Source organism: Acanthaster planci, linkage group LG09 (genome assembly GCF_054643075.1).
Source record: "Acanthaster planci isolate LZ-2023a linkage group LG09, COTS_SCS, whole genome shotgun sequence".
Classification (NCBI taxonomy): Eukaryota; Metazoa; Echinodermata; class Asteroidea; order Valvatida; family Acanthasteridae; genus Acanthaster; species Acanthaster planci.
This window is the reverse complement of record NC_141785.1, coordinates 2,259,746-2,272,680: the sequence shown is the minus strand read 5'-3', so window position 1 is coordinate 2,272,680 and position 12,935 is coordinate 2,259,746. Positions and strand designations below refer to the sequence as shown.

The following is a 12,935-nucleotide window of genomic DNA, read 5'->3' as shown; positions in this document are numbered from 1 at the left end:
CCTTGTTTTGAAACAGTATACCACGGTTTGGGGCATTTAGAGTGAGCGGATTACCACCTGGAACAAAAGCGCTCTACCACTGCAGCAATGAGCCACACAGCACCGCTGCATGCTAATCTGGCCCCTATTGAAAAGACTGAGCAGTGCACTGAGCCAGGTTCGTGAAAAAAAAAAAGTTATAAGTTACCGCACAATCTGGGTTCTTTTTACAAGGCTGCAGGCCTGGCTGAAATACTCAGGCGTCATAGATTTTGTCTGTCCGGCTAGAGGGGCCACCAGACAGTCCTTCACGTGTTTGTAAGTGTCCAGTAAATGAAGAGAGGAATTTTTAAGGATTTTGAAAACAGAAAAAAATGATAAATATCTCGGCCCAGCATCACCAACATTGATAACTGCCCTGGCAAGAAGTGGTTAATTGAAGCTCAAAGGTGTAATTTCTAGGATTTTAGTAAAATATTTTTATTACACAGTCCCTTTAAAGAATAGGTAATTTTGGCCTAATTATTGGGCTTATGAATTCAGCTGTCTTTAAAGGGTCAATGCAGAGAATTTTTCTTTCGACACACATTTTGGGCATTGTTATACTCCTGTTCACAATATGATGCCCTTTTGTGTATAACAGTATTGAAAAGTCAGTTTTTCTTATCGCCAAAGAAAAAATTAAGGACTACAGATTTTAGCAGGTGTTTGTGGCCAAAGGTTTTTCATCTACATTAAAATTTTGCTGATGAATATGGAAGTTTGCATTAGCATAACCAAAAGAGAGCATTTTTAAAGTAATAAAATACAAAATGAAATTTTGGTTAATTGAAACAGAAGAGGGCATTTTCAAGGGTCAAAATTAATCACATTACGTAGAACCTTTTAAGTTAATGCTATAAAATTAGACTTGATATCAAGTCCGTAATTGGTCGGGTGTAGTCCACCTTTCTCGCGATGCGTGCTGTTTAATAACATGTGGGAACAGTTAGTGCAACCTTGCTTCCCAATCAGTTTGATGGTGTATAAAAAGTCAGTTGAACATTTATTAACAACAACCACATGTTTACATTATTCTAAAAAGATGATTTACATCTACCATACAAGCATCAGATCTGCTACCAAAAAAGATAGTTATAAGATTTGTTCTTGGATATGTATTTGTCTTCATGCGCCATATTCATCTTCAGCACTAATATGAATGACAAACACGACCGACTAACGACTGGATTTCAAGTCTACTATGAAATATGCAATTTTGGAACTAAATAAGTGAATATTTCACACGTTTTTAGATCTTTGATTTTCACCATCATAAAATTTAAAAATAAATTATTCAATTATTGATCCATTATCCAAATATTCAGATAATTGGCAAGGCCTAGTCTTTCGAGTGGTAGGTCAATGGTCTTGTGCCTTGGAAGAGTGGAAGTTCTATTACTTGGTTGTCCCCCTAAAATTGCTGAATTTGAAGATAATGCAAGGCTTTATTCAGGTGATTCTTGGATTTCTGTTGGATTCACTCAGGCATATATTTATGCAGTGAAAAGAATTATTTCATTTAGTGGCTGATGAAATGTCACCCAATTACATCATTTTGCCAGGTCACCAATAAACATCATTTACATAATACAAGTATGGTACAAGTACAGAAATAAAGCACAGTTTATAATTTTTATCCAAAACTACAGAAGTACGTGTACCTACAGAACAACCAAACTTGAACAAAACCAACAACTGATGAAACAAAAGTATTGCAAGAGAACAGCACACCCTTGAGATTACTGTTTGGCTTTTGAGGATTTGCATAAGCATCTGGGTGACTCCATCAATAAAAAAGATTGAATATTGGGAGAGTGGGGGAGGGACCCTCCTACAAACCCTTCATCAAATGCTGACAGACTAAAGTATGGATTCAAACATTGCTGGACATGTGCATGCATGTTACTTCATCCTGTGATGTTCAAGCATTGGTAGGACACTAGCCAGTCACCTGTTTCGCATTGTCGTGTGCACAAACTCAAATGTAAACCCAACTGCATAATGCCTGTTCAGAGTCCCCATTACTTTCGTATTTAGCTCAGGCTGAGAAACTTTTTTTATGCCATTTGTTGACTGTGATTTATACAGGTTAAAAATGTCAGAAAACCATTATTCCCTAGTTTTGTTTTGTGGTTTGTGATTCTGTTATTTACCAAAGTTTGCTTTGACCTGAAGCTTAATTGACAAATGTGGCCACAACCCACCTCGAACTGAAGTGCACCCTCAGTTGGCGAAAAGAAAGACAGGTGGTTACATGTGGGTTCTTGCACATGTTCTGCGTGTACACAAAGACCATACATGCTGGAGTGAATTTGTTACGCGAACTCTTTGTGCTCCACGTCAAATGCGCATACATGTATGCTTGCGCCTCATGGTGCGCCTATGCAGGGAGTACCAAAAAAATATGCCCTCTTATTTTGTTCCGCTTGGAGCAGATAATTGGACAGGCAGCTGTGGGCCTGGGTCAAATGGAGCAACAGTCATATTAAGTAGGAAGGCATGTTGATGTGGGCTGTCCTGATGGGGTCTAAACATGCATCTGGATCAATGCATTGGAAAGCTGATTCACTCCCCAATTTAGGTATTTGTTAGGGGACCAGGCTGTGGCTACACTACAGTGACCACTATCCTGAACATCATCAGCCCATGTCTTGCAAGACAAGCAATTTTTATGAGTCATCTTAAATTCATCTGGGACATGTTGTGGACAGTGTTGCGGGTTAAGGTTGTTTAATTTTTAACAACACGAAGCAGTCAGGTTGTTTTCCACATGTCCCCTAACTGCAGTTTAGGGTTTGGGCCAAGCTGGGCACTCAGTGACACACTATGTGTCCACTGTACTGGAAGTAATGTTGATATAATAGCTTTATGATAACCAATCAGTTTAAATGCTCTCTACAGACATTTTCCACTTGTACATTAACTGAATATAGTTTCTCATTCCAATAAAAGTTTAAGGGCATAACTGTCATTTGCTAATGTATGCTTTTAATTTTTTTATTTTCTTCTGCCTAAGTTTTTTTTTTTAATTAATGGTTCATTTAAAAAGACTCTCACAGCCAAAGGCTGAATTACAGTTATTTTACAATTTTTAGAAAACTAAAATACATGGAATTGAAAATTTGGATAATGGAAATATAATCATCCGTTACAAACTACATCAAGTACACACAGAAGTTAAAGCATATCAAAAAGACATGTAAATGAATGAACAACATGTTAATAACTAATCTAACAACACTGACTAAGAAGTGATATTGAAGACTAAAAAAAAACCACAGACATGATGAACCAGAAACTAAAGTTGATTCAAAATCCATGCTAAATGAGGGATAAGCTGAATTTGGAGTGGTCGTACTGCAGCTTGAAGGTAATTTGTCAGTATTCCTTAAATTGTTCTGAGGGGGGAGCCACTGTCTGTGAACCCCAGAATTGAGTAGAGAGTTGCCAAAATTGAGGGAAAGAACTTCCAGTCTATCAGACATACCGGTAGGAGGAATGTTTCATGATTAACAAATATCACTGTTAGGTTGAATTTTACAACAGTCAACAGTAAAAATTACACAAAGAGCTTTACTCTGCATGTTCTCCAGGCACTCCTTTTGTGTTTTAGTCAAACCACAAAACCAGAAAGGTGAAGCATACTCAAGAGTAGGCCAAATGATGTATTAACAAGTCGGTAACAAGAATATTACATTTCAGTTCTCAAAGAAAGTACAATTTTCAATGAAGTGCTTTACACATGGAATTAACTTGGGTGTCCCATTTCAAATTGTCTTGCTCATAGATGCCTTACAGTTAAGAATAGAGTGAAAGAAAATATAGTAAACGCTGCATTCTTGGTACATATTGATGTTAATTTACCTGCAAGCAAAACATTCCTTTTTAACCCTCTGGCCATAAATAAAAAAAGAGGTTGTGACCGTCACAGTGCACTCAGGTGGCTTGTGTTGAGCTATCCAAGCTTTGGTTTGTTTATTGCTTTTAATGTACCCGGTACATTCTCACATTGTATATTTAATATTTTACATTTGCTTTTTAGCTGTTTTTATGTGAACTGGGATCAATGGGAGATTAGTGAAATTTCTCATTGAATGATAAATAAATATATGTGGTGGCTCTTGTGGAAACCACAAACCAGTCTTGTTGGGCCACCTGCTGTGTGCCCTTTGGTCAAATGTGAAAAAGTCATTCACAGCTGACAACTTGCTACTGAAAACTCATCGGTAATTGTCCCGGACAAGTGTAGGGTTTCTTTTGGTGAAGTAAGTGATTCCACCCACAACTTATCAGCAACTTGACCCCGACAAGTTTTGAGTTCCTTATGTCTCTTCAGTCAGGAAAGAAAGGGGGCCAAAGGATATCATAAGGGGTGCAACTGAGGTACACCTGTAACTTAAACACAGATATACTGATATCTACGCTGATGAAACCAAACTATCCTAGGATGTGGGAGAGATCCCCATTTTGTCAAAGATTGACAGGTGTATGAATGATTTGGTTGCTAGGGAACTGCAATCTCTGGCTTCAAAGAACTGAGTGCATGTACCGGGTCATGCTAGACACATGATACACTGGTGTTGTTAAACAAGGTAACATTGTAGACAAGTCAGTACCCACTGATGAAGAGTGTGCATTTCATCAAAAGTTTTCACCCGCTTGCACTGCAAGTGTTTAATTACAATTTTTAAGACTTTATTCTCGGCAACCATTCCTCTTCTGTGGCCAATCAAACAGAATATTTACTGTAAATACTAAGGGGTGATCCATTTTTGTCATTTTCACAAGTGTACAAAGCGTACTGTTTTTCCTGGTTCCCCTCTTCCCCTCTAAAAGGGTACAAAATAAAATGCTGATTTCTCTGTGGTGCCCCAGGACCCATTGTAACTCACAATGTAAGGCTGTTAATGTGCAGTAGACAACCAGAGAATAGTGGCAGGAGGAAAAGCAATGTCCATGACAGGCCTCGACATTCACGGTTTTCTGATTGCCTGAGACAAATTCCTCTTTCAGTTCGGGCAAGTAATAATTAAGGACAAATTGCCTGATGGACAGGTACTTTTTTCTTAAAATAAAAGTGTCCATTTTTTGTGTCCAAGAATAGCAATCAGAAAATGTGCCTTTGATTTGTCCTCCTCTTCACAATTGCTTATAAAAAGTGGTAAAAAGTATACAGCTCTGTGGTTACAATGATTTTTTGCATCGTTACGTACATGTACATGTACAAACTTGTGTGTATTAAGCATGCTGGGTACCAAACCTCATAGCACACATGGCACAGCGGAGTTTGGGGGGAAGCTCGAAGACTGTTTCACATGTGGCTGTGATTTCAACGTTAGTGAATTTTGCCTGGTACGTGTGTGTGTGCTTTTTTCATATGTGAACACCAGGCAAAATCGTCAAGTGGTTAAGAAATAGCTGTTGCCCAAGCTTGTATGAATCAGAGTCCCATGCTTTCTCTGCACACACGCATTTGTTGGGGGTGATTGTTGGCCGTCTATGATAATTGTCATTTTTAACAAGTTTCTAAAGTGTACACAACCAGTTCACCCCCACCCCACCAGCGTACGGTTTGTACGCTCATAAAAATGATGACAAAAACGGATGACCCCTAAATGAACTGGATATTTAGAGGTTTAGTCTATAATTTAATAAACAAAACATGCATCCCTATGATAGTTGGAGTCTGTATCTTCTTCCGCTGCTGCTTGACTCATTGTACTTCTTGTTGATTTATTTACAGTGAATGATAATACTAGACCAGTCTGGAATTCACTACAGATGTGATGGCTTATCAACTACCGGAAAGAATGTTGAACAAAAATCTGCACAGTTTTAAAAGTTGTGATGAAGCACTTTCAGTCCAAGTTTATTTTGAAAACTTTCCATTACAAATTTGCATGAAAGTAAAACCAGATTATTTGCTTTTTGTTAATGGGAGAAAAACATGTTTGTGTTTCCTTTAAAAGGTGTGTGGTAATGCTCTCACTGCCGCGTACAGTAGACAGTTCTTCAAGCTCATCCGAGTGCTTTACAAAAACTACTTCCCTAAGTAAGTTTAAGGTTTTTGATAAAACCTGCATCAGTTTCAAGATACTTGATAAGATGATAATCCACAAACATGACAAAGAAAAGATTTTGTTGGTACTAAAAAGACAAAAGGTGGATCTCATGCCATGCTTATCTGGTGCAGTCAAATTTAAATGAACAATGTGATGATTCTCTGAACAACCACAAAGAAATAGAAATGCAGATAGCCAATATTGGAAAGCACCAGGTAACAAAATTACAAACAAAAGGTGATATTTTGAAATGCCACATCTCACAAGTACAAGATACTTGGTGATCAGAGAAATCCATTATCAATCCACATTGTGGTTTTATCATTCTTGTATTTGAAAATTAGACATCAGGAGCAGCCAAGAGGTCCACTGTATCTTAGGGATCAGTAACACAAGACAGACATTACAAACAAATGTAAAGTCATCCAGACTCAAGGATAATTTGAGTACACAGTCAAAAATTACCAAAAAGTACATTTTTTGAATTGATGAAGTACATTTTAACATAGGATTTTTCGTTTTATGAGCCTTACATTGTATTTGAAGGTTGCAGGAGATTTTCCAAGTCAAATGTCTATAGCATGTAAGGGATGTTGCACCTGGTTTAACCATGGGTTCTTGTGTAAATGACAGTCACTCTAATTAATGCCAACACAGATTGTATACCAAGTCCTGAAAGCTGTCCTGTAAGAGTTTGTACCAACATGTACAAGGACATGGAATTCTTTGGAAGTGATATACATGTATGTAGCATGAAGAACTGGCCATCATGACAGCTTTTCATTTTCCCACAGAATTGTGGCTGTAACTCCCAAAGGGTCTGGAGGGCCTGTTGTGAGACTCCAGACATTCCTTGAGGTAAGATCTTTAACCTAAAATTTCACACAGGAAAAATTCCACAGCTAACTCATACATGTCAATCATACCATATGTATTGTAATGCATTAAAATAACAGTGCACCTCCAAATCATACAACAGTGGCTGCTTATCTGATGCTTGCTAAGATATCCCTGGCAGGGATATCTGAACACACCGGAGAGAAGGGGAACCTCCTACATGTACATGTACATCTTGTGGAGAACATTCCATCCATGTGAAGTGGCACAGTGCCAGTGCACATGTATGTGTGTGATAGTATTCAGTTTTAGATAACTTAATACATGTAAACACATCCCAGCGTTCAAATTCTTTGGAATTCCTTCAGGAGCTGGGCCTCTTCTGTTTGCAGTTTTAAGTTAGCCTAGATTGTAGTAGTTTATTAGTGTTTGGTGTAACTACATGTACACGTATGCTACCAGCACTAAAAATACCAAAACGTTATTAACTGTCCTCCCATTCTGTCTCACTCATCAGACCACATGTGTACATTCATATGGCTATCTCTAGCTTTGCGTCGATGCAGTCGAAGCTACTCAAAATGATTGATTTGTTTGACTGTTACTGAAAGTAGTCTACAGACAAATTCAGTAACCACGGCAATGCTTTCACTCAGTGTCACTAGTAATTTGCAGTGGCCAGAATTATCATGATAACTGTTGTACAGAGCCACTGTTCCATGACTCACTCTGCACAAAGTTGATCACAGTGCTTTCTGACAATTTAAGGGGGGGCATTAGGAATGTCAAGTGAAATATCGCTGGATTTGTTTGTAAGTCCTGACACCATCTCATTACAATCTGTTTGATGATCAAGACTGCAGCATGTTTCTATGTATCCAAAATGAGGTATTACTGTTGTGGGTTTGTTGGTTTAACGAGTATGTCTCAAATCATGTAGGTACATGTATGAATAATTCTTGTTGATCTATTCTGTTGACAGAGGGTCATTAAAGAGCAACAGATACAGCCACCGAAAGGGAAACTTCAAGCTGACTTCTGGAGAACGTGACATTTTTCCGACACTCAAGTTCTCCATGCCCATCAGCTATAACCTTTTACTCTAACTCTAACTTGTGGATAAAAAACTGTCTTCTCTGAACCTGTCAGATCTGCTCTGAATCCAAAGTTTTAATTAAATCCAAACCCAAGTGGCATAGGTGCAAACAGGGCTGGATTAATGCTCCAGGCACCAGAGTTATGTAGGCCTTACCTACCCAAGGTACAAATGCCAATTTAACAGTGAGAGTCAATCATCACATTTTGGAAATGACCTTCTTTTACCTTATCTTTTTTTTAAAATGACAGCATATTAGGCAAAAAAACTTCACATGGAATTTATCTGCTATTTTCAAATCTAGAACAATTTTAACAGGTAATATGGTCAGCAAGTTTTTGCCCAGCTGCAAATGATTTATTATACTTTTTAACCACTACCAACCGGGGACTCCGGGATCGGAGCCGTATGGTTTATATGTGTGGCCGGGGTCTCCGAACTCGGACAAAGGAAACAGGGCCCTGTAACAAAAGACCGTACTCCTAACAAAAGACCAGGCTGCTGGGCATGACCGGCATTTTTCGCTCTCAAAGGTGGTGATAATCCAGCGTTATTTAGAAACCGTATACCAGGGTTTGGGGTATTTAGAGCAAGCGGATTACCACCGGGGACAAAAGCTCTCCACCACCGCAGCGATGAGCCACACAGCACCGCTGCATGCTAATCTGGCCCCTATTGAAAAGAGGTCAGCAGTGCACTGAGCCAGGTTCGTGAACAAAAGACAGCTGTATAACACCGCACAATCTGGGCTCTGTTTACAAGGCTGCAGGCCTGGCTGAAATATTCGGGCGTCAATGAAGGTCACCTGTCAACTTAGAGTAGTGCCTGAAGATTACTCCGTGCGGCTATAAACGACTGTTAAATGGAATGATGAATTGTTGAAGGATTTTGAAAACGGAAGAAATGATAGTCATGCCGGTGCAGCATCCTCAACGTTGAAAAATGCCCCGGTCCGAAGTGGTTAACCGGGAAATTGAGAAATATTATGTATGCATATCCCAAAACAGAGTCACACTTTCTAGATTTCATTTCTACCGTTCTGATATGTGGAATAAACATGAACAAAAATCACACCATAATCTAAAGTACATATCAAGACATAATTTTACTTACTAGGTTTTCAGAATAGGAAAATGCTCACTCAGTAGAAACAGTTTTTATAATTTAAATGTCACAAGGAATAACTTCTCCAGTATAGGGACGGAGAAGAAATGTCATTTTCAAAGGATTGGGAGTAGAGGTATGTAACCTAACCTTGGCTTATTTATTATTGATATGTATAGCATTGGGAACATTATTTGCGGGCAAAATGTATTGATGAGTGCATATTCAGAGAAGTGTGTGTTTTCTTCTGTGGTAATAGTGTGCATCTACGTGGATGCTGCATATCTCACAAATTGTGCCAACAGTCCCACACACTTCAAGACGTGATGCCAATCCCAGGGTTTATGCCCCCCAAGCTGGACCAAGACAGCATGAGTTTCCTAGCAATAGAGGCTCCTTGGTGGGAACTTTACTTCACTGGTTTACAGACGACTATGAGATGCATGCGTTGTTACAATGAACACTCCAAGCTAGCATGGCTCTTTTCGGCCGAAGAGAGAGTACTTCTGCTTAAGGCAAATAATGCTTGGATGCTTTAGTAGACCACTCTCATTTTGCCTACAACTTGTATGGGTGGCCAAAGTTTGCAGAAATATCACCTTTGGGTTGGTTTTGAATATTACCCCCAATTTGTTCCAAATAGACATTTGTCTCATTGATTTCAAATAAAGTTGTATTTTCATTTAGTATTGAGTAGTACATGTATGATTATCTGGTGTTTTGATCCCTCAGTGGGATTTTTAACACTATGAATGATTCTTTCACTTTTATACATATATCAACAGTCGATCATAGTTTTAGCAGCCACTTGTACAAAAACACAACTGTGGCATCAAAAAAGTAGACCCTATGATGTAATAAGCCTGCATCTCCATTGTTATTCACTTCATTTAATTAAAAATTAACCCTAACCCCCGAGGGGCAATGGAAATTATGCATATGAATAAAGTTATTTGAGAATTTTTGGTTTCATGACTTTGCAGCATGTCAACGTAACACATTCATGACATTGTAATACAAACCTTTACAGAATTCTGATGCCATGAAATCAGGTGTGCACCCAAAACCTGGGCCCAATTTCACCGAGCTGCTTAAGTTAGCCAATAAGTCATGCTTACTGTAGCAGAAAAATTTGCTCACCTTACAAGCACTACTTGCGTGGCATTGTTGTGCTTATGGTTGTGCACAGAGATTTCTATTATTACAACACTAAGTTAAGCAATTCTTTCCTCTGAGGTTAGCATGCTGTTTGCTCTGCTTACTCCTTACAGTCTACATGAAATATGCAGAGCCTTTTTAACTGTAAAATTATGTGCTTAGCAGTGCCATGAAATAGGGCAGATTGTCTGCATTAAATTATTGTAAAGTTTGTGCTTTTAATTTGTAATTTTCATCTCTTAATTATGCAAGGCAATGCCAACAAAGTTTAATTTCTTTTGAAAAATTCATAATTAATTTTGTAAGAGATAAAATTTGACAACTAAGGTTGTGATCATTAAAAGAATACAAACTTTTGTAGAAAAATTCTTCTGGCCAGAGAGTAACTTGCATAGTAGTTTGGATTGTAAAAGTTCTTTTAATGTTGATTTGTCCGAGTCTGTTTCCTGAGTACCTAACCTCCCTCCCCAAGAAAAAAATATTTACATGGTTGCACAAATGTAAGCACAGCATGAAGTAATGACACTGATAGACCTTCATCTGATTGCTACCTTACCATTACTCAAAATCACAAGCATTGAACTATGTGTTGGCACTACAGCAGGCATTCCTATAGAGGTTATACATGAGTATGTCCTCAGATGGCATTTTATCACTTGGATTGGCTCGAGTAAACCTTTATGCATTTGTTGTAACTAAATTGAAGTAACAAAAAACGGCGGCCTTCAAGATACCGTGGAGATGCCAGCAACGCAAAACCTCTATTTGTTCTGAGTTTGTTGTGAACCGAGACGGACTCGAGTTGAGTCATCGACTCAAGTCGCTACAACTCTAACATTTGTGCAAAATAATGGAGCAGTGGAAACAACTGTATGACATTCCAGGTGGAGGATAATTCGCATAATGCCCTTGGTACGCATCATTTGTGTGTATGAATGGGCACTCGGGCTTCACCCTGGGGCCCATTACTGCCTACACACGATGTACCTTTATTCTTTGCATACACAATAGCTCAGAGTTGTAATGACTCGCGTCTTACTTGAGTAACAATTTTTGAGGACTTGAGTTCCAATGAGTAAACAAACTCGCCTCACTTCACATGAATGAATAACTCTACTCGAGACCTTCATCAGAAGCCCCGACTCGAGTGACAGTAAGCCTAGAGTCCCAAAAGTAAACAAACTTTACGACAATATATTTGCAATGACTCACAGTGTCAGTTTATTTTGTTCATTTCTATGATCATCAAAGGCAAGATGTGGTGTGACCACATGTATAAACCTAGAGGTTAATATAAAAATGCCAAAAACTGACTTTCTCCCTTCTTTTTATTCATCATATTGTGTTCAAGTATTGATGACTCCATTTACATGTAAATTAACTAAATACATGACTTGACTCAACTTTTTGCCTACGTTACAGTGACTAGAGTCAGAAATTAGTGGGTCATTGCAACTGCAATAGCTGCATGCTCTATTGTACACATAGTGAACAGTCAGTTTGTTTCCAACTCCTAAAGCTAGCACTACTCTGCTCCCAACCACAGTGCATTACACAAAAGGACTACACTATGGGGGTATCTCCAAAAACAGTATCCTGGTAGCTAATGTTGACATCAGTGTGTTTAGAATGAACAGATGATGTCTCGGCTACCATTGTAATTTTTTTTTTGGGGGGGGGCTGCAAACTTTCCCTTCTTGCATCTTTTTGACTGATCTCATCAAATAAGAGTCAATAAGTCTTCAAACGGCAAAGGAAAGTTTTTTGAATGAATGAAATAAACTGTTATCCCTTTGATTTTACAGATGGCAGATGGACATTTTAGAAGCAAACCTGCGCAGCTGGCCTAGTAAAGTATTATACTTACACAAGTAACATTTGAGGTAATACAGACCATGTCATAGCTGTGCAAATAGGCCTATTCCTCTTTATCCCCTACAGCAGATAGCGTGTAGTCGGTTACAATGCACATAAAGGTTCATTTCAACAGCGTTTTAGATCATTTGACCTTACAAATAAACACAGACACATTGGTTATGTCAATCAGACATGTAGGCTGCTTGTACCCTGTGAGATGAATTAAATTTAAGCAAATTAATAAAAATTGGGGGGGGGTTGAATCCCAGGAGTTGACATGAAACACTTCAGAAGACTGTGGAAATGGCTGGGTTTATTTAGTGGTTATGTGTGAATAAATGTAAATAATATATTCAATTCAGTCAAAGGCTTGCATTTCAACAATCTTGCTTTTCAATGATGTACAAATGAATTAATGTACAAAACGGTTCTTTTACTTATGTGACTGATCCTTATTCCGCTTGTGGGGTAGGGTAAAAATTGTCCAATGTGATCCCACAGAGCAGAATTGAAGGAATGGATACGTGTACATGTATCTTTGCTTGCAGTAGATGAACCAATTGAAATACATGTATTCTGAAAGTTACTCGATTTGAAGAAATGGAGAAAGTGCATTTGGTAGTAATTCTGTTAATCTCATTCCTACCAAACAAGGAAGCAAACATTAATGCACCTGTTCAGCTCATTTCCTGTGTAATAATTTACCTCATCCATGCATCAAAAACATTCTTCCAAGACCAAAAAGGGCAATGTTGCAATTTGATCCAAATGTTAAAAGAATGAAGACTCAGTTTTAGGCT

The 12,935-nt window shown here is 38.4% G+C and overlaps 1 protein-coding gene across 2 annotated transcripts in view; it reads left to right on the top strand.

The window, feature by feature from the left end:
- Positions 1–10,644, top strand: part of gle1 (GLE1 RNA export mediator) — a 39,395-nt gene extending 28,751 nt beyond the window's left edge. For both annotated transcript variants that reach the window (XM_022250380.2, XM_022250381.2), the window contains 3 exons: positions 5,991–6,073; positions 6,878–6,941; positions 7,903–10,644. In XM_022250380.2, the coding sequence (XP_022106072.2) occupies positions 5,991–6,073; positions 6,878–6,941; positions 7,903–7,971 (216 nt within the window). In that variant the 3' untranslated portion in view covers positions 7,972–10,644. The remainder of the gene's footprint in view (positions 1–5,990; positions 6,074–6,877; positions 6,942–7,902) is intronic.
- The last annotated feature ends 2,291 nt before the right edge of the window (positions 10,645–12,935 follow it).